The sequence below is a fragment of the Mrakia frigida genome (genome assembly GCF_051309035.1).
Source record: "Mrakia frigida strain ATCC 22029 unplaced genomic scaffold BDY24scaffold_32, whole genome shotgun sequence".
Lineage (NCBI taxonomy): Eukaryota > Fungi > Basidiomycota > Tremellomycetes > Cystofilobasidiales > Mrakiaceae > Mrakia > Mrakia frigida.
Genome location: NW_027481249.1, coordinates 1 through 24,478, shown reverse-complemented (window position 1 = coordinate 24,478; position 24,478 = coordinate 1). Strand labels below are relative to the sequence as shown.

At 54.3% G+C, this 24,478-nt stretch overlaps 11 protein-coding genes across 11 annotated transcripts in view; 5 read left to right on the top strand and 6 right to left on the bottom strand.

Annotated features, from left to right (window-relative positions):
* Positions 1-1,766, top strand: part of BDY24DRAFT_399238 (heavy metal translocating P-type ATPase) — a 4,008-nt gene extending 2,242 nt beyond the window's left edge. The window contains exons 4-10 of the mRNA XM_076641799.1: positions 24-68; positions 147-246; positions 317-927; positions 998-1,178; positions 1,253-1,419; positions 1,503-1,560; positions 1,633-1,766. Coding sequence (XP_076493668.1) covers positions 24-68; positions 147-246; positions 317-927; positions 998-1,178; positions 1,253-1,419; positions 1,503-1,560; positions 1,633-1,702 — 1,232 coding nt within the window. The 3' untranslated portion in view covers positions 1,703-1,766. The remainder of the gene's footprint in view (positions 1-23; positions 69-146; positions 247-316; positions 928-997; positions 1,179-1,252; positions 1,420-1,502; positions 1,561-1,632) is intronic.
* Positions 1,767-1,819: 53 nt separating this feature from the next.
* BDY24DRAFT_174049 (uncharacterized protein) lies at positions 1,820-3,898 on the bottom strand. Its single transcript, XM_076636276.1, has one exon. It carries the CDS (start codon positions 3,527-3,529, stop codon positions 1,937-1,939), a length of 1,593 nt encoding a protein of 530 aa, XP_076493667.1. The 5' UTR covers positions 3,530-3,898; the 3' UTR covers positions 1,820-1,936.
* A 35-nt stretch (positions 3,899-3,933) lies between these two features.
* On the top strand, positions 3,934-4,429 carry KSH1 (Ksh1p; the record flags this gene model as incomplete). The annotated part of the gene is made up of 3 exons (XM_076637538.1): positions 3,934-4,046; positions 4,212-4,246; positions 4,362-4,429. Coding segments are annotated over 3 exons (216 nt in total), but the record flags the coding sequence as incomplete, so codon positions are not given.
* A 797-nt stretch (positions 4,430-5,226) lies between these two features.
* Positions 5,227-6,751, bottom strand: BDY24DRAFT_417838 (uncharacterized protein; the record flags this gene model as incomplete). Its single annotated transcript, XM_076643776.1, has 3 exons — positions 5,227-5,297; positions 5,371-6,571; positions 6,686-6,751. 3 exons carry the CDS (start codon positions 6,749-6,751, stop codon positions 5,227-5,229), a joined length of 1,338 nt encoding a protein of 445 aa, XP_076493665.1.
* Positions 6,752-7,215: 464 nt separating this feature from the next.
* Positions 7,216-10,002, top strand: BDY24DRAFT_443907 (tRNA-dihydrouridine synthase family protein; the record flags this gene model as incomplete). Its single annotated transcript, XM_076644808.1, has 8 exons — positions 7,216-7,691; positions 7,788-7,852; positions 7,960-8,039; positions 8,123-8,202; positions 8,321-8,481; positions 8,567-8,707; positions 8,828-9,124; positions 9,241-10,002. The coding sequence occupies exons 1-8, from the start codon at positions 7,307-7,309 to the stop codon at positions 10,000-10,002; spliced, it is 1,971 nt and encodes a 656-aa protein (XP_076493664.1). The 5' UTR covers positions 7,216-7,306.
* An 860-nt stretch (positions 10,003-10,862) lies between these two features.
* Positions 10,863-11,882, bottom strand: WSS1 (metalloendopeptidase WSS1; the record flags this gene model as incomplete). The annotated part of the gene is made up of 4 exons (XM_076637539.1): positions 10,863-11,194; positions 11,279-11,513; positions 11,651-11,701; positions 11,790-11,882. 4 exons carry the CDS (start codon positions 11,880-11,882, stop codon positions 10,863-10,865), a joined length of 711 nt encoding a protein of 236 aa, XP_076493663.1.
* A 193-nt stretch (positions 11,883-12,075) lies between these two features.
* Positions 12,076-14,316, bottom strand: BDY24DRAFT_399216 (uncharacterized protein). The gene is made up of 7 exons (XM_076641798.1): positions 13,965-14,316; positions 13,621-13,838; positions 13,336-13,525; positions 13,150-13,224; positions 12,766-12,999; positions 12,390-12,515; positions 12,076-12,255 (listed from the first exon to the last, which is right to left on the bottom strand). Exons 1-7 carry the CDS (start codon positions 14,274-14,276, stop codon positions 12,196-12,198), a joined length of 1,215 nt encoding a protein of 404 aa, XP_076493662.1. The 5' UTR covers positions 14,277-14,316; the 3' UTR covers positions 12,076-12,195.
* A 61-nt stretch (positions 14,317-14,377) lies between these two features.
* BDY24DRAFT_173938 (uncharacterized protein) lies at positions 14,378-17,776 on the top strand. The gene is made up of 13 exons (XM_076636275.1): positions 14,378-14,923; positions 15,016-15,189; positions 15,279-15,894; positions 15,972-16,097; positions 16,180-16,248; positions 16,320-16,397; positions 16,473-16,541; positions 16,621-16,668; positions 16,763-16,822; positions 16,903-16,989; positions 17,056-17,127; positions 17,196-17,648; positions 17,721-17,776. The coding sequence occupies exons 1-12, from the start codon at positions 14,423-14,425 to the stop codon at positions 17,597-17,599; spliced, it is 2,304 nt and encodes a 767-aa protein (XP_076493661.1). The 5' UTR covers positions 14,378-14,422; the 3' UTR covers positions 17,600-17,648; positions 17,721-17,776.
* BDY24DRAFT_399207 (uncharacterized protein) lies at positions 17,487-18,911 on the top strand. The gene is made up of 8 exons (XM_076641797.1): positions 17,487-17,648; positions 17,721-17,850; positions 17,942-17,963; positions 18,055-18,060; positions 18,133-18,263; positions 18,372-18,457; positions 18,540-18,625; positions 18,730-18,911. Exons 2-8 carry the CDS (start codon positions 17,781-17,783, stop codon positions 18,818-18,820), a joined length of 492 nt encoding a protein of 163 aa, XP_076493660.1. The 5' UTR covers positions 17,487-17,648; positions 17,721-17,780; the 3' UTR covers positions 18,821-18,911.
* Positions 18,912-19,333: 422 nt separating this feature from the next.
* On the bottom strand, positions 19,334-22,207 carry FMP25 (Fmp25p). The gene is made up of 9 exons (XM_076641796.1): positions 21,883-22,207; positions 21,590-21,809; positions 21,037-21,497; positions 20,738-20,936; positions 20,532-20,638; positions 20,288-20,449; positions 20,076-20,206; positions 19,847-20,002; positions 19,334-19,776 (listed from the first exon to the last, which is right to left on the bottom strand). Exons 1-9 carry the CDS (start codon positions 22,020-22,022, stop codon positions 19,487-19,489), a joined length of 1,866 nt encoding a protein of 621 aa, XP_076493659.1. The 5' UTR covers positions 22,023-22,207; the 3' UTR covers positions 19,334-19,486.
* A 393-nt stretch (positions 22,208-22,600) lies between these two features.
* SET6 (Set6p) lies at positions 22,601-24,115 on the bottom strand. Its single transcript, XM_076641795.1, has 3 exons — positions 23,813-24,115; positions 23,696-23,724; positions 22,601-23,604 (listed from the first exon to the last, which is right to left on the bottom strand). Exons 1-3 carry the CDS (start codon positions 24,107-24,109, stop codon positions 22,923-22,925), a joined length of 1,008 nt encoding a protein of 335 aa, XP_076493658.1. The 5' UTR covers positions 24,110-24,115; the 3' UTR covers positions 22,601-22,922.
* Between the last annotated feature and the right edge of the window lie 363 nt (positions 24,116-24,478).

The following is a 24,478-nucleotide window of genomic DNA, read 5'->3' as shown; positions in this document are numbered from 1 at the left end:
ATATTTGGTCCGCTCTCTTCCAGTCGCCTGTCCTTGTGGAATCGGACTCGCTGCTCCAACGGCTGCAGGTCCGTTCGACGCGTCGGTCTTTCTTCATCCGTCGGCTCAACCTGACCTTCCCCTTCTGTTCTTCTCTCCCATTTTAGCCGTTGGCCTCGGTCTTGCCGCTCAAAAAGGAGTCCTCGCTCAGGGAGGAGGTTCAGCTTTCCAAGCTGCAACCAAGGTCGACACCGTCGCGTTCGACAAGTGAGTTTGACTCTCCTCCCCGTCCTTCTCTCGTCCCTGTTCTGACTCTCTTCTCTTCCGCTTCCGTCAGGACCGGAACTCTCACGACCGGGAAACCCTCCGTCACAGATCACGACATCTCCTCCTTCCCTCTCTCCTCCAACTTCGACGAGAAACACTCCCAATCTCACTTCATCCTCTCCGCCGTTCGTCAACTCGAAGAGCAATCCTCCCATCCTCTCGCCACCGCTCTTCGAGCTTTTGCCTCCGAGCAACTCTCCTCCTTCCCCTCGGAACTCGACGTCACAGCTGGATCGAGCGAAGAGATCACCGGTCGAGGTCTCAAAGGAGTTCTCGTCCTCTCCCTCCCCGACTCGTCGTCGTCGTCGACGGAAACCTTCGAGGTTTGCATCGGAAACGAGGCCTTCATGACCCAGATCGGAGCCGTCACCCCCGAGGATACGGAAGTCGAACTCGTGGAGAGATGGAAGAACGAAGCCAAGTCGATCGTCCTCGTCGGAATCAAGAGTCTGTCGTCGTCTTCGCCCAACGGAGGATACGTCGTTTGTGCTAGGTTCGCCATTGCCGATCCTCCTCGACCGGAGGCTCTCGCCACGGTCACTACTCTCAGAGAGTCGGGGAAGGAGGTTTGGATGCTCAGTGGAGACAACATCGCAACGGCAAGAGCTGTCGCTCGACAAGGTGAGTTCTGACTTCTCAACTCCTCTCTTCGATGCGTCTGATTCACTGAGCTTGGATTCTGTTCTCTCAGTTGGAATCGACGAGGACTGCGTTGTCGCTGGAGTCCTCCCCGAGGAGAAAGCCGATCACATCAGGAAACTCCAGGCGACCAAGTCCTTCACTCCGAAATCAGGTTCGAATGGCCATCGATTCGTTCTCTTCGCTGGAGACGGGTTGAACGACTCGGTAGCTCTCGCCGCTGCAGATGTCGGGTTAGTTCCTCATCAGTCTTTCGACACCCCTTGAAGTGCACTCGCTGACCTTTCTCTCCTCCTTCTCATCGCAGAGTCGCGATGGGATCCGGCTCTCAAGTCTCTGTCGTTTCCGCCGACTTCGTCCTCCTCAACTCGTCCCTCGACTCCCTTACGGCTCTTCTCAACATTAGTCGAAGGGTCTTCAACCGAACCAAGCTCAACTTCGCATGGGCTTTGGTGTTCAACGTCGTTTGTCTTCGTGAGTCGAACTCAGACGTGTCGACCTTCGATTCGTCCTCCGAACGAGCCTGACGTTCTTTTTCTGTTCTTCCTTGACTACAGCCCTCGCCGCTGGAGTCTTCTACGCTGCTGGAGGAGTCAAGCTCGCTCCAGTTTGGAGGTGAGTCGTCAAATTGAGGTCTCTGGAGGAGGAGATGCTGGGCTGACCGCGTCGTCTTTTATCGTCTTGCAGTGCCCTCGCCATGGCTCTCAGCTCGGTCAGCGTAGTTTCATCTTCTTTGGCTCTTCGATGGGGATGGTAGATACTCTACGCTTTCTTCTGCCGTTCAGTATCTCTCGATCCATGTCGTTTCAGTCGTCCGTTCCAATTTCTTGATCTTCTGGGAATCGTACCGTGCTGCCCCCTTCCCCACTCACCTGGAAAGTAAAGAACGTTTATCCACAAGCACTTTCCAGAATCAACCGATCAACATCTTCAGCCAAAAATAGGAAGATAGGATGGACGTGTCCTCCCATCCTCAGCGACCTCGAACTCCTCATCCCCTCTCTCTCCATCTCCACCCCTCCCCAAACCAGCCCTCCGTCAAGTTTTTCAACCACCCATCATCCATCTCCGCTCCTACACCGTTCGGTCGAGGTGAAAGCTTGACGAGTTTCGAAGGAGGAGGAGGACACGACGCCGACTCGAAACCATCGTCGTCTAGGGAAGATGCTCTTCGTTTCCTCTGTATGCTCGACGTCTCAGCTTGAACGACCTCATGAAACGCTGCAACAACGCGCTCAGGCCCGAAAGCGAGAGGAGAAAGAGCGACGAACGAAGAGGACGAGATGACGGACGCGTCGGATCGTTTTTGTTCCTCTTGGCTCCGTTCCCTTTCTCGTTGACGAGCGAGAAGATTGAGCGTAAGACCCGTGGATGAAGAGGAGGAAGAAGGTGAAGGAGCTGTGAAGCTGAGGGTGGTGACGGGTGCTGCTCCTTCGGAAGAGGCGGCGATGGACAAATTCGAAGGGAGATCCGAAGATTGGGAGTTGGGGTAGGAAGAGGATTGTTGGGAGATGGAGATGAAGAGGTCTAGATCTGAAAGGGAGTTTCTGGTGCTGCTTTCTTGGCTGGAAGAGATGGAAGAGGCGACGAGAAGGGGAGGGAGAGAAGGAGGAGGAGGAGGAGGGAGAGGAAGACGCGACGGAGTGTTGAACTGGGCGAGGATGGAAGAAGGCGAGAGGAGGATTGGTTTCGAAGGTTTGATGGACTGGATGATGTCGGTGAAAGGTGCGGGTGATGTTTCCAAGGACGTAGTGAGACGATCATGAAGTGAAAGGGAAGAAGAGGAACGAGGCGAGGCGACGGCCTGGGTGTATGCGTCCGTTTCGGTCGACGAGGTGAAGATCTGGAGGGTGAAAGGGACGAAGAGAAGAACCCCGTTAGGTAAAAACGTCCAAACTAGTTCCAAATCGAATGCAGGCTTGTATTGGGAAGGGAAACGGAGCGCGAAACCAACCTTCTCTTCCTGTCGTTCAGTCGTCGCCACTTCTCGTCCTCCAACCACCACTCTTCCTCCGACTCCAGGCCCAAATCCTTCAACATCTACGTCCTCGTGCCTCACGTCCTCCATTTTGACTACATCCGTCCCAACAGAACCCTGTCCCATCAACCTCGCCTCCCTCCACGACCTCGCCACCACATCGGCATCGTCCTCCTCCACCTTCACTTCTCCAACCGACTCCCTCCTCAAGTCTCCCTCTCTCTTTACAGCCACTTCCTTCTGGATTGACTCCTTCCTAGTAGAGATCCAGCGAACAATGCGAGGGTACGGGACGGAAAGGTACGACGCGAGTGGCCGTCGCAGAGGGAGCGAGATCGTATCTTCCTTCCTGTCGAAGGCTGCTTTGAGGATTTCGAGATGAGAATCTGGCCATCGAGCTCCTTTGATGAGGGGTTCGAAGGGAGAAGACTCGAGGAGGTTGACTTGGGATCCGTCGGCGAGGAGGAGGGTCGTTCGAGGGAGGGAGGAGGTGGAGGAGGAGGAGTCGGGCGTCTTGCGTTTGGAAGGGAGAGAGGAGGAGGACGATTCAGGGGATGTTGAGTCTGAAGGAGAGGAGGAAGATGATGAGAGAGAAAGGGCTGTCATTTCGAGTCGATTCGTGGGATTCAATGCTGGTCGTCAGGAGGGAAGAAGAAAGGGAGGAGGAGGGAGAGCTGAAATCGAGCGAGCTCACGCACTCAAGATCGTTTGGAGCTCAACAACGACCACAGAAACCTTCAAACCCACCCAAACTTCCTTCTCAGCCACCTCTTCGGAACCTCAGGAACCCACTCTACGGCTCTTTCAACTCTCATCTCCTTCAACAGCTCTCTCGGAGGCTCGCACTACCCCTTCCTCCTCACCTTCCTCCTTCCGCTCCCCCTCCCCTCCCACCTTCCTGCGACCATGGTTCGTTCTTCCTTGTCCCCTCAGACCCCCAATCTAACATCTTTTTTATTACTTTCTCAGCTTGCTAACCGCCCTCTTTCTCTTCTTTGCCTTTCTCCTCTCAGACGGCTCTCCTCAACTTCTCCTCCCTCCTCCTGTGCATCCTCCTCTTCGTCTGCACCTGCACCTACGCACGAGCAACCGCTCCAGGATTGATCGATAGGAATAAGGAAGGGTACGTCTTTGTCTTCGGTTGTTGTAGAAGGATAGAGGAGGAGCAAGAGGAGGATGATGAGCTGGAAGAAGGGATCGAGGCTGGAGCTCAACCTCCTTCCCCTCCACGTCGAGCGCCTACGCTGATCTTCCCTTCCTTGTTGTGCTGGTTCGTTGATGACAATAGGTTCTCAGGTCTGTTTTGGAAATGCTCTCGTATAGGTACGCTCTCTCGTTCGCTTCTGTCTCGTTCCACGGATCTCCCTCCTTCCGGTTCGAGCTCACACTCCTCCTCCTCTCCCCTTCGTTTCTCATTTTGGCTTTCCTCGTTTCACAGGCGAGCGTTTATCGCCGTACGTAGCTCTGTGCTGTGTGGCTATGGGCGTGAAGATTCTCATTAGCTAAGGAATGGGCGGTTCGAGTTGGGGAGAGCAGGGTTTCAGGAGGATGGGGAGGGAGAAGGACGAGCAGGAGGTGTGTGTTATGGCTTTTACGATCTCAGTTGCTCTGTTGATTTCGTGTGAGCTGAGAGAGTGTGCTCGCAAGCGGAGAGCTGATTAGGGAGAGCGGGAAAGTGCAGAGAGGAAAAGAGGAAAGACTGCAGGGCCTCCGCGTCGTTCGTCGACCTTCCTGAGACTCGCAGGATGCATCCACGGGCAAGAAGGTTTGGCTTCGTCGCTGAGAAGGTAGATCATCGATCGATCGATCGAACAACAAAGAAAGAAAGAAGGAAAGAAAGAAAGAAAGAAGAAGGCTGTCGAGAGAGAAGAAGAGAAGAAAGGAGAGGTCGTGAAGATCGTGTACGAGAGCGAAAGTGGAGGAAAGGAGATATAGAGGTGACACGCAACAGATAGGTAGACATAGCGGGAGAGAGAGAGAGAGAGATGGCGTTACACTGGGAGAAATAAACAAGAACGATAGAGAACGAAACGAGATGAGGTGAGACGCGTTCGGTCTCCGATTGGTGAAGTTGAAGGGTGTCGCTGCTGTTCGGCTGAGGAAGGAGGAAGAAGCTCTAGTCAGCCGGGATATATCGAGAGATCGGTAGATGCGGAATGCTCACCGATATGTGGAGCATATTCCAAGGAAGAAAGAAGAGGAGGTCGCGCGTTGTGCGAGGGTTTCGAGGTGAAGAAAGATCTGAAACGAGAAGGTCTCGTCAGTCTCGGAGGGATGAGATAAGCGGGAAGAGAACGAACGAGTTAGGGATTCGAGGTGGGATGAGGAGAGGTAGTGCCTTCCGAGGTGATGGAGACGGTGGAGCAGGAGTCGTCTGAAGAGCGAAGAACAACAGGTCGCGTCAGAACGAACTCGAACAAAGTTGGAGCGAGGAGAAAGAGACTCACAGGCTTCGTCGTAGTCCACTGAACTGTCCGTCCATGTTGAATCCAAGGTCGATGGGTTCCTCGAAGGCGGAGGAGTAGGCAAGCTCAGTCGTGACGCCGACGAGAGCGACTCGAACATGCAGGAGGGAGGGAGAGAAGAGCGGACGTTCCCAGGCATCATCCCGTCCAGATTTCTTCCTCTCTGGTCGATCACCGTCACTCCCAACTTCTCCAGATCGAACAATCTCTCCAGCACAACCTCCCACCTCAACGTCACCTCCTCCGGGACTCCCAGCAGCAGCAACGTCTTCAGCTTGGGAAGTTTCCCTCCGTGTACTCGAACGACGTCTGCGACCTCCCGTAAGACGAGCTGATCATGGCACTGGGTGTCCTCCAAGGGGTAGACGCTATCGAAGCGGAAGTGGATCCTCTCGAGGGAGGAGGAGGAGGGGACGAGACCCGATCCAGGGACGACACGATGATTCCCGAGTTCGAGGATCTTGAGTTTGGGACAGAGGGAGAAGACCTCCGGTGGAAGTCTGATGTCGTTGGCTTTTGCGTTTCGATCTCCGAAGAGAGAGATGCGTTCGATCCTGGCTCCTACGGCGGAGAGGAGGAAAGGGACGGGAGGGAGAGGCGACGCGCCTGGGTAGATCTGAGTGGTGAAGGAGAAGGAGAGGTGGGTGAGGAGAGGGAGGTGTTGGTCGGTTTCGGGGTTGGGAAGAGGTGGGAAGGGAACATGGTTTCCATGGTGGAAGTGGTCGCATCGGATCTTGAGGGATCGGAGGGAAGGAGGAAGTCGAAGTGCTCCACTGGCGACGTCTCCCCACCAAATCCCTAGCTCCTCGAGCTCGCTGAACAGCGGCGTATCCAAAGCCTTCGACATCTCGATGTTGTTGACGGCGAGGATGGTTCCGAGCCTTCGAAGTCCGTGAGGAGGAGTGGTTGCAAAGGGAGTGAGGAGAGGCCAGGCGAGGGTGGGGAACGAGCACTCGACGAGGGTTGGAGAGGGAAGAAGGAGGTGGATGAGTAGAGCCCGAAGGCTTGTGACGTTTGGGTAGTTGATTTCGATCTCGGGGTGATCCCAGGTGAGCCAGGTGAAGGTGCGAATGTGAGGAAGAAGGGAGGAGGAGGAGGGAGAGTCGAGGAGAGAGAGGAGGAGGGAAGCGTGACGAGGGTTGGTGAGGACGACGTCGCGATAGAGGAGAGGAGTGACTACGTGCTGAAAATGTGAAGGAGAAAAGGTGAGGATCAGCGTGAGGTTTTAAGTAGAAAGAAGAAGATCTTCTCGTCGTCGTCAAAAAGAGACTGCTCGAGCCCTCCGAGCCAAACCCACCTCAAAGTCTCGACACACCAGTCGAGAGTTCCTAAGGAACTTGTAGACCTTCTTCTGCTCGTTCATGTCGTCTCTGTTGTATTCCGAATAAAAAACTGGGTGAGATCCTGCTCGAAGGATGGCATGCTTGAGCTCGAAGGGAAGGGGAGGGAAGGGGATCAAGTCGGAGGGCGGAAGGGGAGGAGGAGAATCGATGGGTTTCTCTGGCTCGTTTGAGGAGGTGATGGAAAGGGAGGAATGAAGGGACATGGCCCTGTGTATAGAAGGAGGATGGACCGAGAGGGGGAGGGATGGCGGGGGAAGGAAGGGATGATGGCGGTCGGAGGTGAAACGATCAAGTTGAGCTCCTCTCGTTTTAGGGACACCTTGTCGTCAAGGCGATGATCTTGGAGTGCCTTTTTTTTAGGGTGGGAGAAGGGATGTCTCTGCATGGAACGAAAGACACAAAAGCGCTTCGGCAAATTTATATGGGATCGAAGCAGACACTCGGTCTCGCAGCCGCCTCGCCCTCCCTTCAGTTTTCGAGCTCACCTTTCGTGCTCCTTCCCCTCCAACTTCGACCTGTTTCTTTCCCTCCTTTTCCCTCGAAGGGTCCTTTTTCTCGCCCCTACTCCCTTCAAGATGTCGTCCACTCCTCTCATCACTCCAACAAGTTCCTCCTCCGATCCTTCTGTTTCTGTGCCCTCCCTCCCTTCGACCTCCTCCTCCAAGCTCCAAGGATACGACCTCTATCGATCCCTGGGTTCTCCTCGACACGTTCTCGCTCCCATGGTGGATGCTTCTGAACTAGCTTGGAGGATCTTCTCTCGAACCCCCGTAGCAGCAGCCTCCAAGGGCAAGGAGAAGGAGGAGCAGAATGTCGAGCTCGCTTCTTCCTCCTCCTCCCCCTCCTCCTCGATTCCTCCAGCAGCCGAGCTCTGCTACACTCCTATGATCAACGCAAAGTTCTTTGGGGATTTGGATATCAAGAACAGCAAGATCGTATCGGCTTTCGATCTGGTCACCGGTAGGTTTTCATTCCTCTTGCTTTCTCAAACGTCTCGAGGAGCTCGTCGAGCTGACCGAGCCGCTTCCCTCTTGCCTCTTCTCTTCTTCCTCTCAGCCGACGAAGGTTCGGAAGATCCTTTCCCTGGATTTGGAGTCTCTGATAGACCTCTTATCGCTCAGGTTAGTCGAACATCCTCCCATCATTTCTTCTACCATCCTCCCCATCGTCGAAGCTAACCTCCTCCGCCTCTCCCTCTGCTTTCTTTGGTCCGCCTTTCTTCCTCCAGTTCTGTGCAAACGATCCCGACTCTTTGCTGGCCTCTGCCAAGAGAATTCAGCATCGATGCGATGCCGTAGACTTGAACTTGTGAGCCTTGTTTCCTGGCTCAATCGAAGAGAACGGACGAGCTCACCCGCGGTCTCGCTCTTCCCTTTCTTCCTTTTTCACAGAGGTTGCCCTCAAGGAATCGCCAAGAAGGGAATGTACGGAGCGTTCCTGATGGAGGACTGGGATCTTATCTTCAAGCTAGGTGAGTTCTTGCGCTCTCTGTCTTCTTCTTTCGTTCTCAAACGACGCGTCTTGTTCCTCCCTCGTCCTCGGATCTCCTCATACCTCTTTACTGACGCTGATGTTCCCCGCTCCCATAGTCAACATCCTCCACGTCAATCTCGACATCCCAGTAACAGCCAAGTTCAGAGTCTTCGACACCACCGAGAAGACCGTCGAGTACGCGCTCATGCTCGAACGAGCGGGAGCTCAGATCCTGACTTGTCACGGAAGGACGAGAGAGATGAAGGGACATAACACTGTGAGTCCATTTGGCTTATGCCTTCTTTTCTCCGTTCCGAACAAGCTCGCTCATTCCTCCTCCTTCGTTTTCTTTCGAACCGCAGGGACTCGCCGACTGGGAGAAGATCCGAGCCGTCAAGCAAGCCGTCAAGGTCCCTGTTTTCGCCAACGGAAACGTTCTATACTACGAGGACATCCAGAAGTGTCTTGATTTCACTGGTTGCGATGGAGTCATGTCCGCTGAGGTGAGTCGGTCGAGCAGAACGCGTCTCCCTCTTCCTCTCTTCCCTCGTCTCGATTCTCCCTTCGTTCTCGACTTTCTTCTGACCCTCTTGCGCCCTCTTCTTCCGTCGATTCGATTACAGGGAAATCTCTACAACCCTTCCCTCTTCCTCCCGCCACCCTTCGAGCACTCTCCCGTCGTTCCTCTCGCTCATCGTTACCTCGACGTCGTCGCCTCCCTCGAAAGCAACACCCTACCCTCGGCTATCAAGGGTCACCTGTTCAAGATCTTCGGAAAGACTCTGGAGAGGGAGGATATGAGGGAAGTGAGGGACAAGTTCTCGAGAGGATTCCCTCCTGGTCCTCGGACGGACGGGAGAGGAGCAAGACTCGTGGAGGGTTGGAGGGTTTTGATTGATGAGGTTGCCGATATCATCTTGGTGAGCTTCTGTTTATTTTGTGTCCTTCCCCGGTTTCTGTTTTGATTCTCCAAAGGAGGCACGAGACGATGAACTGACGCGTCTCTGTCTCTTCCTCTCCTCTTCGTCCTTCGCAGGCTCACATCGCCACCCTCCCTCCCTCGCCACCCGATTCCCTCGCCTCCGAGCCCTCCTCTCCTTGGCCAGTCCCCAAACACTTCCCTCTGGACCCGATAACAGGTCTTCGAATCGTTCCCTTCTGGCTCTCCCAACCTCACACTCGTCCCCTGGCCACTCCCCTTTCGGACGACGCGTCGGTGGATCCCTCTTCCACCACTCAACCGAACTCGCTCCACTGCTCCTCTTCCACTCTCACCAATCCCTGCACCAACCTCTCCGCCACGCTCTGCGAGACGTCCTCCTGCCTCACCCACTGTCGTCTCAGAGGAGCTCGAGCCTCCCCGTCCGAATCAGGCTACCCTTCCGAAGCTGAAATCGCCGCTATGGACGCGAAGGCCCTCAAGGCTCTGAAAACGAAGGAGTGGGAAGGGTTTGGTTGCGAGTCTCACGAGGCGAAAGTGAGGGCTAGGAAGGAGGCGAAGGTGATGAAGAACGCGGATCGGAACGCGAAGAAGAGGGAGAAGGCTTTGGCTGCTGCTGCTGAGAGGGAAGCGGGGAAGGGGAAGGGGAAGGGGAAGGGGAAGGGTGGACAGGCTGCAGGAGGGAAGAAGAGGAAAGGGAAGGGAGGGAGCGGGAGTGAAGGGGAGGGACCTGTGCTGGCTGTGAAAGAGGGAGTGGTTGCGAAGAAGGGGAAGGGAGAGGAGGATGTTGTTGTCGAAGGAGTCGTAGTGGTCGCGGCTGAGGAAGAGGAGGAGGAGATGGCTGCTGCGACGGCTTGATTCGATCGAACGTTCGCTGTTCTTTCGTCCCTTGAGCAAGGTGCAAAGTGAGCGGACGAGGTCGACGCGTTCGACGAGACGAGGAGGACGGCTCGAAAGGAGAAGGAATCGAGGGAGGCGTCATAAGATCATAAATAGGAGAAAGCGAAGGAGGCCTAACGGCGAAGTAAAAACCAAGAGCTTGTAGAAGCGACGCAAAAAAAAAGGCAAGAGGAAAACGTATCAAAGCGAAAAAGAGGTCGAAACGAAAGCAACCCAACCGCGTCTCCTCTCCTCCTTCAACTTCTCAACTTGATCCCCCCACACCCTCTGCAACTCCAGAACCCATCCTCGTTCCCCTTCATCCCGCATCGCTCGCAGCTCCACGTCCCTTCAGGATCCGGAGGAGGAGGTCGGTTCGTCGAGCAGATCTCGCAGACGGGGAGGAGATCCGAGTTGAAGAAGGTGCAGGTCGGGCAGGGCCATTGATCAGGAGGAGGAGGCGGTGGTGGTTGAGGTTTGGATTGAGGTTCTGGTGCTGAGGGACGAGAGAGAGGAGCGGGAGAGGGAGGTGGTCGTTTGAGAGGGATGGACGAAGAAGAGGAGGAGGAGGAGGGTTGCGGTTTTGGGACGGGTTTGGAGTTCAGGAGAGGTTTGGGAAGGGAAGAGGATGATGCCGACGTAGAAGAAGAAGCTGAGGAAGAGGGTCTGGGTGCGTCGAGATCGAGATCGATGGGTTGTTGTTTCACCGTAGCGACATCGACGACTCCGTCCTCCGCTGCCTTCCTGACCTCTTCGTCCTCCATTTCCTTCCTTCCTGCAGCTCCACCAGCTGCTGCTGATCCACAAGCCTTGTCGTCTCTCATTCTTCTCTCGGCAGCCTAAACAAGAAGAACAGAAAAAGCCAGAGTCAGACTGGTCTGTCCGTCGAAAGGCAAGACGCGTCGCGGCCCTCCACGTCTCACATCTCTTCCTCTCCCTCCTCTCCAAACCGCTCCCTCAGATGAGAAAATACTACTCACATCAGCAGCCAACTCTCTAGGTGTCTTCCCGACCTTTCGAACCCCACCGATCTTCCCTCCAGGTCCCATCAGCCTCTGCTTCTTCGCTCGCTCCTCCGCTGCAGCGAGAGCCTTCGCTTTGGCGAGATGAGGTGGAAGATCATGGGCGACTCCGACTCCAACTCGAGTCCCGTTGGAGAGGAAGCCTTCGCCTGATAGGAGAGTGAAGCAGACGGGGGGAAACGGTAAGCTCTCGTCCCAACAGCAGCGAATCTCAAGAAGAATCTGCAACGAACCAGAGTAACCCCCCGAAATCAACGCATCATACTCCTCGTTCAACACCTTCATAAAGGCATAGAACTTCTCATCGTGCGGTCCATGAACGTTATGGGTAAGTTCGTGGAGCATCGTTCCTATGAGATCGTCGAGGTCGAGGAAACGGTCGGGTGAGTGAGCGGGTCGAAGACGGATGAGGATCTGTTCGCCTCCGTTCTTGTTCATTCCGAGGAGGTTGGAGCTCGAGGGGAAGAACTGGGGACGAGAAGGAGGGGATGCGAGGGTAAGAAAGGAGGGAGAGAGAGCGGGAGGAGGGAGAAGGGGAGAGGGAAGGAAGGAACGACGTGAGCTCGACGAGCTCAACACTGAGCCGATCTAAAGTATCTGCTCACCTCGGAAAGCAAAGGAAGAGTCCAAGAATGCTTCTTCATGATGGGCTTGACCTTCATAAAGACCAAATAGAATCCACCATTTGAGCATCAGCGACTCTCCTCAAGATCAAGGGAAGGAAGGCGAAAGAGTCGAGCTCACCAAGCTCGCAATCTTCTCCAGCAGGCCCAACGCCTTCTCGGGCTCCGACATCTTGACCAAGTGGGAGAACTTGAGAACGAGAGGAGCTGACATCGTCGTAGGAGAAAGAAGGGAAGAAGGGGTGGGGGGTGGGTGGGAGGAGCGAAGGAAAGTGGTTTGGTCGGTCAGCCAGGGCTGAAGAGGTCGATCGCCGTGGAACTTGGTAGGCCCTAACGACGGGACGCGGTGGATTTTTTTTGCAGGATCGCAAGGCCAGCTCTTTCAGATCCTACCTTGGGCAGACAGATATCTTTTTCGTCTTTGACCTGGCTGATTCTCAAGCTCCCTCTTCCTTCGAAGGACTCATCCTCGAGCAACGCGACCGTCGGAATCGTACATCGTAGATCCCCCGGCAATCGTACTCTATTTAAGCCGCCCGAACGTACGTAGCATCCACCTGCTTCAGCTGAGGAAGGTTGAGGATCACCTGCAAAGCGCGGACGTCAAACGAACGAAGACGCGTCAGTACAGTTCGAGGTTTCTCCCCAGTTCAAGGCCAAACACGCGTTCGTTCAAAACGCCTCAGAATGTAAACGAGAAAGAGAGCAGAACCCAACTCACCTTCCTCCTGTACCCACTCCGATCGTTGGTCTCGCAAGGGTTCCCCTCGAGATAGACGGTCTCGAGCTTATCGTGCTTCTCAAGGTGCTGGAGGGATCCGACGTTGGCGATGAGGTTATTGTTCGCCTGTGAAGTGAAGAAAAGAAGGGAGAGAAGAAGGGGGGGAGGGGAAGGGCTTGTTAGGTTTGAAGAGGAGAGACAGGGAGAGGAGAAGGAGACGCGTCGCGGTTTCGATCATCTCCGAATGCTCAGACTTGCTCGCCATAGAACGAGCTAGACCCCTCATCTCCACATCGAGAAGAAGGTCTATCCTCCATCCCTCAACCTCAACAACCCACGCAACACCCAGACCGAAAACGAAGAAACATCGACTCACCCAGAACTCCTCCAACCCCTTCGCATTCTGCAACCCTTCGATCCTCTCAATCTTGTTGTTCCCCACGTCCACCACCCTCAAGTTGACGTTCCCCTCCAAGCCGAGTAAGCTGTCGAGACCGTTGTGGGAGATGTAGATCTCCTCGAGGGAGGTGAGGGAGGAGAGGTTCTCGAGTTTGACGATTCGGTTGGATTGGATCGAGAGGATTTTGAGGGAGGTGAGGGTGGAGATGTTCTGTGGTTGGTGAGGAGAAGGGAGGAAGTTGAGAGGTGTGCGGTGTGAAGGAAGGGAGAGGGAGAGAGGAGGAAGAGAGAGCGAGGGAGAGAAGGGTGAGTTCAAAGGAGACGGAGAGGCACGAGGAGGGTAGAAACGGAAGAGACTCACCTCAAGTTTTCTGATCTTGTTCTTCCCCAGCCAGAGCTCCTCGAGGTTCACGAGTTTATCGAGCCCTTTGATCTCCTGGTCAACACAGAAACAGGACGAACGAGCAAACGCGTCAGTTCAGCTCGAGCTCAAGCTCACCTTTCCCTTCCTTCCTCTCAAGTCGATACCTAGGATGTACAAACTCACCCTAATCCTATTCCCACCGAGCTCCAACGATCTCAGTGAGTTCCCCAGTCCATCCAACCCCTCGATTCTCGAGATCTTGTTCTGAATAAAGTAAACGGTGTGAAGTTGGGAGAGGTGCGAGAGAGGAGGGATGTCGTCCTCGGTTTCCGGGAGGAGGGTTCGGATGAGGTTGTAGGAGAAGTCGAGGGTCCTGAAAGAGCCAGAATAAAAAGAAGAAGAGTCAGGATATCTGGTGGTAGGGAACCAGAGGAAGCGAGAGGTCGGAGAAGGGAGGGAGGGACGAACTTGAGCTTTGTCAGTTTCTCGAACCCTTCAAGATGGTTGATCCTGTTGTCGTAGAAGTCGAGCTCTTCGATTTCGGTGAGAGCTTCAAAGACGTCTGGTTCCAAGGATGTGAGACGGTTCTGACGGAGGCATAGTCGTTTGAGGAAGGAACCGAATCGAGGGAGGTGGAGGGGAGGAAGAGAGGTGTTGACCAGTTGAAGGTGCGTGAGCTCGAGGTCCTGAAGGGAAGGGAGACGAGGTGAAAGAGGAAGAGCAAAGAGGTCAGTAAAGAGAGACTCTTCCGAATATATATATACATCAAGTCCATTTGCGAGAAAGGAGGAGAAGGGAAACGACGAGCTCACATCTGTATCGTCCGGGAGATCCTTGAGCATGTCCCTCGCTTTGGGTTCTCCGTCCTCTCCGATGGAAGCTTCCGATTCCGCGTCCGTATCTGCATCCGATTCGAAGGAAGGGTCCGGTGGGAGTTGGACGATCTCGGGTCCTGTGAGACGAGCTTTCCGAGGAGGAGGAGCAGTCGAGGCGTTGGTGTCGACAACGACGGAGCGTTGAGGAGTCGTTCCTTCCAGAGGACCAGAAGGAGCAGGGAGCAGAATAGAAGTAGAAGTAGAGGAGGTTGGCTGAGGATCCGAGGAGGTGGGAGGAGGAGCGGACATGGTGGGAAGAAGAAGAAAAAAGGAGGTTGTTGAAGTTGAAGGGAAGGAAGGAGGTCGAGCTTGATTTCCTGCCTTCCCTCTCCTCTTGTTTCGCGTCCGACCACGACTCTCCCTTTGGAGGAAAAACTTCCCGATTCGCTCTTGACATGAGTCAGGGGTACGCTCTCCCTCCCTCTCATCAGAAATATCGACCATCTTCCTCCTCTCGTTCCTCCTCTTCCTCCTCCTCCTCTTCGACGATCCCGAACCGACCTCCCCTCCTCTCCTCCTTGTCCAGCTCCTCGTCGTCCATCGGTCGTTCTTCCCACCAATTCTCCCCCTTGATGCCTCCCCACTCCTCTCGTGAGAATCCCATCTGCATCGACCTCGACTCTCCCGAACCAGAAGAACTTCCTCGTCCTAGTCGTCAGCTCCTTCCTCCTCCTCCTCCCAACGCGGCCCTCCCGTTTCAGCTTCAACCGGCTCGTCCATCAGCCCTCGCCAAACGACGTCTAGGATCAGACTTGACGGCTCAGGAGATAGCGGGAAAGACGAGGGAGGAGGAGGCGGCCGAGGGGAGAAGAGGGGAGGAGGCGAGACGGATCCCCTGGCCCTCGAACGATGAAAGAGCGGTGGGTCTCGCTTCAGGATGGCTGATAGAGAGTCAAGTGAGTGATAAAGTGTTGCATCAGCTGCGATGGAAGGAAGGGAGCTGACTACTTCTGTCTCTTCTGGTCCTCGTTCTCTTGCGACGTCCAAGGTCACCAACGAAATCACCTCTCGCTCTCTTCGTCCTTTTGGAACCCCATCTTCTCCGACGTCCAACTCTTCTTCATCTACTCTCAAGTCTTGGACGCAGCCATCGAACCAACATCGATTCTCAAAGGCCGAGAAGGGGAAAGGGAGAGAAGAACCTCGAGGAGGCGCGCATCAGGTTGGTTACGTCTCTCCGTTTCCCCGTCCTGCCTCCTCGAATCCTGACCATGCTGATATTTCTCTTAGCGACTTCCATCTCCATCTCAGCTCTCAACCCAAATGCTCCCACCACCTCCTCCTCCTCCTCCTCCTCACGCATCTTCCAATCTCGTCGCGTCGGAATCCCAGCCACGTCCAAGTCGCATGGATGTCTTCTTCTCCCGACCTCCTCCACCTCCCGACAACCTACCCATGCACCTCTCTCGCCAAATATCCTCTTCTAGAGCATCCCTCAACTCAAGTTCAACCTCAGCATCCCCAGCACCATCAACGTTCAACAGCGTCTCCTGGACGCGTCCCTCGTCATCGTCGACCTCCCGACCCTCCGAGAGACGACTTCCTTCCTCCACTCCCGTCACGTTCAGCATCGGTACTTCCTCGTCATCCAAGGCATTCTCCTTCGAAACCGACGGAGTCGAATGCATCTCGGATCTCCTCCCTCCTCCCGTCGCGTCCAACTCTCGTCGACCCACCGCTTCCAACCTCAAACGACGACCCTCATCAGCAGCTTCCAACCGCAGACGACGATCCCCATCTGCAGCTTCAATACACTCTTCAGTCTCCTTCTTCCGCTTCAACAAGCGCGCAAGAAAGCCGCTCGACTTCTGCTCGCCAGTCGCCGTGCCTCGAGGTGCTGGATCCGGTCTCGACGCTGCGTGGCTCAGTGAGCGTTTGCTGCCTCTCGCCAGATTACTTCGAACGGCTATTCTGACTCTTTCGGGCTATCTTTTTCGTGAACAGCTGGTCAACTGGCTTCGATGTCGGTTGATGAGAGGGACGGGGAGAAGGACAATCTCGAGAGCTGGCTGAGGCATGCTTTGCTTCGAGCTCCTCCTGCCGTTGATGCTGAGAGACGAAGGGAGAATGGTGCGTTATACTTCCCTCTCGAAGGTGTTCTTGAAGAAGGTTGAAACTAACCTGCTTTTCCTTTCTCTCTCGACCGAATCAGAAGAGCCTCGAGTCTCGTCGTCGTCGTCGGTCACTGCTCCACCTTCCTCCTTCGTCAAGTCCAATCCGAGTGAGTGCTTCTCGTCTCTCGATAGAACGAAGGCCTTTCACTGATACCCTCATCTCCTCTTCAATTCTCAGCGAAACCTCAACTCTCTCAGCCCTCCGAGTCTTCCTCGTCTTCGTCCAGTGCTTCAAAGAAAACGCAGGGATCGAAGCGTCAGTTTCTCCCTGCTTGAGAACAGCGTGATCCCTCTCGTCGCTAACTTGGCTTTCTAGCTCATTGCCATGCAGCATCTCTCCTATGGAACCTTCCAACCCAAGTCGGAGCGGCCTCATCGAGCTTCGTCGTGACCAGGAGGGGTCAGTGTTGTTTTGCTGCTCCTCCAGTTTTCGAGCTCGTCGCATTACTGACTGTGTTCTTATCGCTTTGGATATTCAGCACCCGAGAAGTTCTCGTTCAACTTCACCACCTTCGCGGCGGAAGACCGTCAGTTTCTCGTTCCCTCCTTCTCATCTGTCCGAGCCGTTCTGACTCAGCAACCCTCTCCCTCTCTCTCTCTCTCGTTTCTTTTTTGTAGCAGTCGTCACCCCCTTGTCGACTTCTCGTCCTGTAGTAGCTTCTTCGTCGACCATCATCAAGAGTGCGCTTCTCTGTCCCTTCTTCTCCTTCCGTCCCGTCGAGACCCTCATTGACCGAGCCCTCTCGCTTCACGACTCACAGAACTCCTTCAAGACCCGTCCATTCCAGAGGCCTCTGGGTCTCATCACAGGAGAACTCGAGCGGTGAAACGAGGTGGGGGGAGCAAACGTGAGCTCCTTTCACGGCTGAGACGCGTCTCAAGATCCTGCTGACTTCGATCCCCATTTCTTCCAGCTGCTGGGGTGATCGACATCTCGGATTCGGACGAGGATGGGATTTCGGAGGCTGTTCTGCCTATCTCTCGAGGCGAGTTGCATCCCTTTTTTCGAGGCGAGTTGCAGTCGACTGACTTCCCTCGTCCTTTTCCGAATCAGTTCCTCGGCTCCGACTCCCAAGACGACGTCTCCCTCCTCCTTCGAAACTACTCCCTCCCTCCATCCAACAACACCCTCGTCTCCAAGCCTTCCAAAAGCAAATCGATCTTCGTCTGGCAGCAACGAACTCAGCGCCCGTTCGGTTTTTTAACGAGCTCAATGAGTCGATTCCGAACGCTTTCGTCTACTCCGAGTCTAGGATTCTAAAAGTAGGAGGAGAAAGGAACTCGACTGCTTCTTCGTCTTCGTCGAAGCCTTGCGATTGTCCTCATTGTGGGAAAGGAGGAGGGGCGACGGGGTTGACGAGGGAGGTGGGGTTCATTTCGTTTTGCTTCGCTCTCTACCTTCTTCCTTCATCGATGCTGACATCTCCTGTGGCTCTGATTCATCTTGGAACAGGGTAACGTTCGACAGAAGTTTCTTCTCGGTGATGAAATCGAGGAGTGTGGAACTGTTCGTCTGCTCCTTCCTCCTCTTCGCCTTGTTTCCCCTCGTTGATCTCTCTCCCTCGTTTTCGTTTCGCAGTGCTGTCCGTCTCCCGAGACGTGTCCCTACCGGCTCTCTCGACAACCACGAGTCGATCCCATGCAGGTCTTCCTCACGGAGTCGAAGGGGTGGGGGTTGAGGTGCGAGGTTGCTCTTCCTCCGAGGTATTGTGAGTCTGACGCGTCGATCGTTCCCCTCTTCTCGTCGAAGAAATAAAGAGACTTCATCGCTGATCATCTGCCACCTTGTTCATTCTTCAGACCTCGGGCTCTACGCTGGACGGTCAGTTCTGCAGAGCTTTCGAACGCTCAGGCGGACGTTTCCGAAATCTGACTTCCCTTCCTCTCTTTCGTGCCTCGTTCTAATCCTGTAGACTCTAGTAAGCTCTCTCACTCTTTGTATTCTTCTCCTTCCAAGTGCTGATCTGTTTTCCGTCTCGCCTTCCCTCCAGCGATGCCGAAACCCTCGAGGCCATCGAAAACGCTAAGCCCCACGGCGCTCAGTCTGCGTATATCTGGGAGCTGGATGAGATCGAGGGTGATTCTGAAGGTCAAGGCCTGCTGTTGGACGCAGAGGAGGAGGGTAAGTCACTTTGCTGCTTGCGTTCGACGACGCGTCGAGAAAAGCCGATGGAGCGCTGACCTCTTTTCCTCTTCCAAACGACTCTTCCCCTTTCAATCTTTTAAAAAGGAAACTTTACGAGGTTCTTCAACCACTCCTGCGATGCTTCGGTTACCGCTGTTACGATCATCAGGAGGGATCTAGAGGGCTTCGAAGTTCGTCTCGTTTTCGACGCCGACGTGTCTCTTCTTTCTCTCTTGACTGACCCTCCTTCCCTTCGGTCCTCTACCATTCCAGAACAAGAAGGTTCCTCTCATCGGATTCGTCACCAACAGATCCATCCCGGCAGGGGAAGAGCTGACGCTGAACTATCGAGGACGAGAGTTCGTTTCTTTATCTTTCTCTCTCTCTCTGTCACTTCCCACTATGCCCGTCTGCTGTTTCGTCTCGACTTTTCGAAGACTGACTATGTTTGTTCGTTTTGCAGCGTTTCTCTTGCACAGGAGGACGTTTCGGCCTGGGCGAGCGAGTGTAGATGCGAAGCTTGGAACTGTTTGGGGAGGTTGAAGCATTGCTGAGCTTTCGATCGTAGTCTGTGGTCTCTTCACTTTTACTCTTGTACCCTTGGTCTTCTACTAGTCTTTTACGATCTTCACGTCTCTCGTTCGAGTTTCGTCCCCTCCTCCCTTTGGCGAGAGAAGACCTGAAGAATCCTTCGTGCCCAGGCCGCTCCCTGGAAGACTGGGGAAGGGGGAGGCTCACAAAGCCTCTTTCGACGCTGGTGCGTGGGGTTTCATCCTTGACGGAGGAGTTGAAGACGCGCTCGAAACCAACGCGTCCAGTTCGAACCCTCTGCTGACGCTGTTTCTCGCCCTGGTCTTGACGGAACTACAGAAAAGCTCGTCAAGGGAACTTGGGATCGATTCAACGCTCCTATGAAGAAATAGAAGAACGACCCGAAAGCTTGATTTACCGTAGCTCGACTCCAACCCGACGCGTCGTTGCTTTGGATCCGATCCCCTCCTCTTTCGCTCTGTCCGCTGCTCGACTACTTTTTGACCACAGCGGTACGACTTTCTACCTTCCACTCGAATCAGTGAGACATACCATCGTGAGCACAAAACAAGGAAAACTATCGGCGAGCGAAGCCCAAAACCAAAGACGAACGGGACATCGGAAGGAGCAGAGATCTCCTCCCCGACCAAAACTAGCGTACAGAACCTGACTCCTCAACTCATCACCTCTCAAAGCACCTTCCAGTAAACCACCCCTCCTCCGTACCCAAAGCTACAGACCTGCTCCACGTTCTGCTTCCCCTTCACCTTCTTCCCCTGCAGATCCCTCAGCTCCACCACCGCCTGTGCCAACTGAAGTCGATGATGAGGCATCGCCGACGTCGAACCACTTGAGATGGTCGATTCCTTAGCGGTGAGAACGGGGAAGGTAGGGGAGGTGGACGAGAGGGAAGGGAGAGGAGGGAGATGCTGAGGGACGGGGAGGTTGGATCGTCGGCCGTTTCCGAGTTGGGCGTCCACTGCGAGGAAAGGAAGGGGAGGGTTAGGTTTAGAGGTACAACAAAGGAAGAAGGAGGTGTATGAACGAACTATTCGATCCCCAAACCATCAGATCCCGACCGTAAACGAACGCTCCGTCCTTGGTTGCGAGAGGAGTAGTGTTGAGGACGGCTGCGACAGACCCAGTAGGCGAAGCTGAGACGTAGTGGATTCCAAGAGGCACTTGTTTCTTCTCCTTCTCAGAGTCTGCGAGGAATAGTGAGTTGAGATCAGTGACGAAAATCGAAAGAGCGACGGAGAAAGGGAAGTAGAAACTCACATTCCATCAACCCACTGACGGTCTTGACTCGAACCGCGTTGCCGCTGACTTGGGACCAGAGTCCGTTTCCAAGAGCTCCGAAGGTTCCGTGTCCACAGGCGAGAAGGTCGATGTAGGGCATGGGGTTGTCGCTGGGAATAAAGAGAGGAGGAGAGGACGCGTCGGTTAGGATTGGGACCGAGCTGTGAGAAACGAACGAGACGGATACTCACAGAGCAGTTCGTTGAACGGTAAAGAAAGTAGTGTTCCCGCTCGAGATAACGTCGAGGCACTTGATGGTGTGAGATCCGTTGTAGCCTTGAGCTCGAGAGAGAACGACTTCGGTTGGGACATGAACGTTGTCGATGGTAAATCCAGCTCCGAGGCCGACTTGACTGAGAAGAAGAAAGGAAATCAAATGTTGCGGGCATTAGTTCAGGAGAGGGAAAGAAAGAAAGAAGAATCGGGCGAGCTTACCCGTATTCGTTCGCTCCCCATCCAACGACGCGTCCTTTCACTCGAGCGAAAGAACTCCTCTCTCCAGCAGCGACCTGGTCGACATTGACTCCCTGAAGAATGGGGATCTATATACAAACAGAACGACGCGAGCCGAAGAGAGCAAGGTCAGTTTCGAGTCTCCGAACAAGTCGACGCGTCGAAGCGAAGAAAGGTCTCGAACGAACCTCGTAGAGCGTCGTGCTCCACCTGATATCCTCCTCAGGCTTGAGACCTCTCTTCGTCTGGACGTAGACCATCGTGTCCTTTCCGGAAAGGGGGGCATCTTCTTCCTCCTCCTTGGGCAGATACTGCTTGAGGTACGGATCGACGGTTTTCGTGACCTTGAACTTGACGGCCTTCTTGTAGTCGGGCATGAAGAGGGAGCTGGAGGAAGAGAAGTAACGAGTATTGGTCAGTCTGATCTCGAGTGAAGAATCGGGAGAAGGCGAAGAAATAAAGGAGAAAGAAGCGAGACGAAACGTACATCAACCTGAACCTCTCGTTCTTCTCCTTCTCCCTGTTCAGCGTCGTCGGTCTAGGCAACACGATCTCCTCCATATCCACCAACTGCTTGTTCGAGTTCGCTGCTTCCGAAACAGCGTGACCCAGAGTCCTTCCCTTGTTCGTCACAGCGAGGAGATGATCCCTTCCCGCGCTGATCTGGACGACCTTCTCTCCCCAGTTCAAGCCGAGCTTCTTCTCCGTACTGAAATCGAGACGAACAAAGTCGACGACTTGTTGGGAGGGAGCTTTGGAGGTGAAGAGGTGGAGAGGGTCGATGTGTTGGAGGAAAGAGTAGCGAGGGGTGAGAGGTGCAGAGGGAGGAGGAAGAGAGGTGACGTGAGGAGGGAGTTGAAGAGTCGAGTTTGTCGGCAGGACGTAGACGTTTCCTGAGGAGGAGAGGGCGAAGAGTTTGGATTTGGTGGGAGCTAGGTGAGTGATGTCCTGTAAGCGACAAAGAGTGAGCTCGATCAGCTCATGGTTGAAAGAGATCGGAGTGAAAGAAGAAGGAAAGGACGAGGAAGAGGCAAGCTCACGAGTCCAACGAGACACCTCTTCAACCCATCCTTCTCTGGCTCCCCATCGACGATGTCCTTCCCCCACATGTACACATCTCCACTACCATCAACAGCCGCTCCGTAGTACTGAGCAAGAGCAACATCTCTCAGAGCAACTCCTGGTCCTGTGAGAGCTGGGAAGCCGCGAGGAGTCTTGACGAGAGGGAGGGAAGGGGTCGAAGGGGAGATTGTGAGATTCCTACAGAAATCGAACATCATACCATCAGTCGGAAGCAAACTTGAGCTAGGAGGGAAGCTGGGGTGTGGCTTACGAGTTTGATCCCCATGAGAAAGTCTCTAGATCGTCGTGTCTCTTTGGCCCTACGCTCAATCGATCCGGCTCGAGGTCTTCCTCCCCTCCTGTCCCCTTCTTTCGAACACCATCAGGAACAACCCTAGAGATGTCGGCCATCTCAGCATGCGCAACTTGATCCAGTCGAGAGAACCATACAGCTCCTCCTGCTACGACGATGGAGGCGACAAAGGCGGAAGCCGGGAGGAAGGAGGATGTTGAGCTCGAAGAGGAGGAGGAGGAGGAAGGAGAGCTGTAGAGGCGAGAGGACGAGATCGGCCGAGTAGGCAATCGACGAGTGAGAGTGGAGAGGGGGAGGCGTGTTGGGGGTCGCATTGAAAGAGGATCTGTTTGTCGATGACGGTTGGGAGAGAGGGAGGAAGAGAAGGAGGGAAGGAGGAGAAGCTCACCTAGATTTCAAGGAAAACGAAGCTCGCCGATTCGCTCCCCGAAGAAGAGTTTCTGCAACCTCAGAAACCGCTTTGACAGGTTAAGTAATATATACAGCATGTGGATCTACGGACGAGATATCACTTTACGCTTGAAAATCAGAGCTTCAGAACTCTTCGTCGCCTCCTGTCCTACATCCTTCCTGCGTTCCTTCCCTCCTCTTCCTCTTCACTCAAGCTCGCGAACTTTAAGACTGGGAGTAGCGGAAGACCCCGAGCTGTGTCTTGGACTTGGAAAAGAAACTTCAGGGGCAGTCGGACGTGGGTCTGTTTTGACCGAGTTTCAGAGGAGACGCGTCCGGTTTCGTCTCGTTCAGGCTCGCATTCGATGATTTACTGGTCGAATGGTGGAATAGATCAACTACAGAAAGAAAGATGTGGATAAGATGAGCAAATCACTACGGGATCTTGAGCGGCAAGGAGGGAGACGGAGCGAAGGACGGAGGAAACGACGCGTCGCGTCGTCGTTTGAGCTGAGTTCCCTCCCCTGCTCTGTTCGCTCTCTACAACGTGGATCCCTTTCGGACTCTTTGAACTGTCTAGAAATTCCCGACAGATCTCACGCTCACGCTCATGCTGATCCTTCTCCCTCTCCATCTCCCTTCTTCGCTCCTCCAAACTCCCACTTCCCCAAACATCCCCACCTCGGATGCTCTCCCACCTTCCCAACCCATCTTCCCCACCTCCTCGCATCCTCTCCTTCCACTCCCCTAGCAACTCCGAACTCCCTCCACGCACTCTCGACCCATTTCTCAGCCAGCTCGACCTCCCCTTTCCACATGATCAACACCATCGCCAACGTCGCTCTCGCAAACGCCCCTTCCAACATCAGACCTTCCTCCTCGCAAAGATCCAGTAGGTCCAGAGATTGGGAGTAAGCGAGTGCAGGAGAGGTTGGGAAAAGGGTGTCGATAGCCTCCTTCAGCGACGCGATTTCTGAGCGGTTCTTGTCCGAAGTTGACTCCCTTGCCTGGGCTTCCTCGGCTTGTAGATCCTCTACAAAATCACTCGTAGGCACCCCTTCACACGCACTACAGACGCAGAGGAAGTTGAAGGACCTCAGGAGGTGAATTCTTCGTTGGAAGGAAGGGAGGAGAAGTCGAGTGGAGAGGTAGGAGATGGAGAGTTCTGTGTTTGGTGGGATGTCGGAGAGGGTACGAATTTGGATGGTATTGGAAGAGGGATGGAAGACGTGTTCGCAGTTGGGAATGCAGGAGTGGTTGAGACGGGAGGCGAGAGGGAAAATGGCTGATCTGAGGGACGGGAGGAGGGAGGAGGGGAGGTGGTGAGCTCGACGGATTTGCGGGAAGCGGCTGCCTGAAAGTTGTTATTTCTTGAGCTCACTCTTCTGGGCCTGCTGGGAGGACGTTAGTCTATCAACGAATGGGAGATTATAGAATCAGCTTCGAACTCTCTCAAGAAAAGCTCAACTCGAGGAGGAGAAGGAAACGTTGAGCTCACCTTGAAAATCCCCATCACCGGTCCAACGTCCTCCTCTCCCTTCTTGCAATTCGACAACTCGAAAAACTTTCTCTGCTGATCCTTCCCCAACTTGGCTACCCGTCCTTGAACGTCCTCTATCGACCGAGCGTTCTGGGGCAGGGTGAAGAGCGGCGAGTCCGGGAAGAGAAGCGTTCCTCGAGGGATGGGTTCCGAGGAAGAAGAGCTGAAGAGGGATTGTCCGGATTCGGAGGTGGATTGAAGAGTGTATAGAGGAGCGGTAGAGGTCGAAGAGGGAGTGGGGAGAGAGGAGGTCATGGTGGTTTGGAGGGAAGGAGGAGAAGGAGGAGAAGGAGGAGGAAAGTTGAGCTCGAGCTGAAGGGATCTCTTCGGCTGCGTTCTTGTTTCCTCCACCAAAGAATATTTGCAAGACACGTTCCTGGATTGACGACCTATAGACTTGGAGAGCAGAACGAAGATACATAAACTTTTAAAAAACCAAAATGTTTCGTTTAATTGAACCCTCTGCGCGCTCTCTCATCGGCTCGTCGATCTCTTCCCCTTTCCGTTCTTCTCAGCTCCCATCCCTCCCACAAACCAACACCCACTCCCAAATCCCAAAAACTGCCTTAAACCTCTGCCTTAAACAAACCATGTCACCCTCTCCTCCTCCCTCCTCTAGAACCT

Excerpts from the sequence above, each read along its gene's own strand:
- BDY24DRAFT_174049 (XM_076636276.1), bottom strand. The coding sequence starts at position 3,529 with ATGACAGCCCTTTCTCTCTCATCATCTTCCTCCTCTCCTTCAGACTCA.
- BDY24DRAFT_399216 (XM_076641798.1), bottom strand. The coding sequence starts at position 14,276 with ATGTCCGCTCCTCCTCCCACCTCCTCGGATCCTCAGCCAACCTCCTCT. Across the intron at positions 13,526-13,620 it reads GAGAAACTGACAAAGCTCAA|GACCCTCGACTTCTCCTACA; the intron begins GTTCGTCCCTCC and ends TGGCTCTTTCAG. Across the intron at positions 12,256-12,389 it reads GGAGTGGGTACAGGAGGAAG|GTGATCCTCAACCTTCCTCA; the intron begins GTGAGTTGGGTT and ends CGCGCTTTGCAG.
- BDY24DRAFT_173938 (XM_076636275.1), top strand. The coding sequence starts at position 14,423 with ATGAGTCAGGGGTACGCTCTCCCTCCCTCTCATCAGAAATATCGACCA. Across the intron at positions 16,098-16,179 it reads TGAGAGACGAAGGGAGAATG|AAGAGCCTCGAGTCTCGTCG; the intron begins GTGCGTTATACT and ends CGACCGAATCAG. Across the intron at positions 16,823-16,902 it reads TTCGTCGACCATCATCAAGA|AACTCCTTCAAGACCCGTCC; the intron begins GTGCGCTTCTCT and ends CACGACTCACAG.
- BDY24DRAFT_399207 (XM_076641797.1), top strand. The coding sequence starts at position 17,781 with ATGCAGGTCTTCCTCACGGAGTCGAAGGGGTGGGGGTTGAGGTGCGAG. Across the intron at positions 18,264-18,371 it reads GTTGGACGCAGAGGAGGAGG|GAAACTTTACGAGGTTCTTC; the intron begins GTAAGTCACTTT and ends TCTTTTAAAAAG. Across the intron at positions 18,626-18,729 it reads CTGAACTATCGAGGACGAGA|CGTTTCTCTTGCACAGGAGG; the intron begins GTTCGTTTCTTT and ends TTCGTTTTGCAG.
- FMP25 (XM_076641796.1), bottom strand. The coding sequence starts at position 22,022 with ATGGCCGACATCTCTAGGGTTGTTCCTGATGGTGTTCGAAAGAAGGGG. Across the intron at positions 20,450-20,531 it reads TGGGGAGCGAACGAATACGG|TCAAGTCGGCCTCGGAGCTG; the intron begins GTAAGCTCGCCC and ends TCTTCTTCTCAG. Across the intron at positions 20,003-20,075 it reads CGTCAGTGGGTTGATGGAAT|ACTCTGAGAAGGAGAAGAAA; the intron begins GTGAGTTTCTAC and ends TATTCCTCGCAG.
- SET6 (XM_076641795.1), bottom strand. The coding sequence starts at position 24,109 with ATGACCTCCTCTCTCCCCACTCCCTCTTCGACCTCTACCGCTCCTCTA. Across the intron at positions 23,725-23,812 it reads CGGTGATGGGGATTTTCAAG|ACTAACGTCCTCCCAGCAGG; the intron begins GTGAGCTCAACG and ends ATTCGTTGATAG. Across the intron at positions 23,605-23,695 it reads CTCCCAGCAGGCCCAGAAGA|ATCAGCCATTTTCCCTCTCG; the intron begins GTGAGCTCAAGA and ends CCCGTCCCTCAG.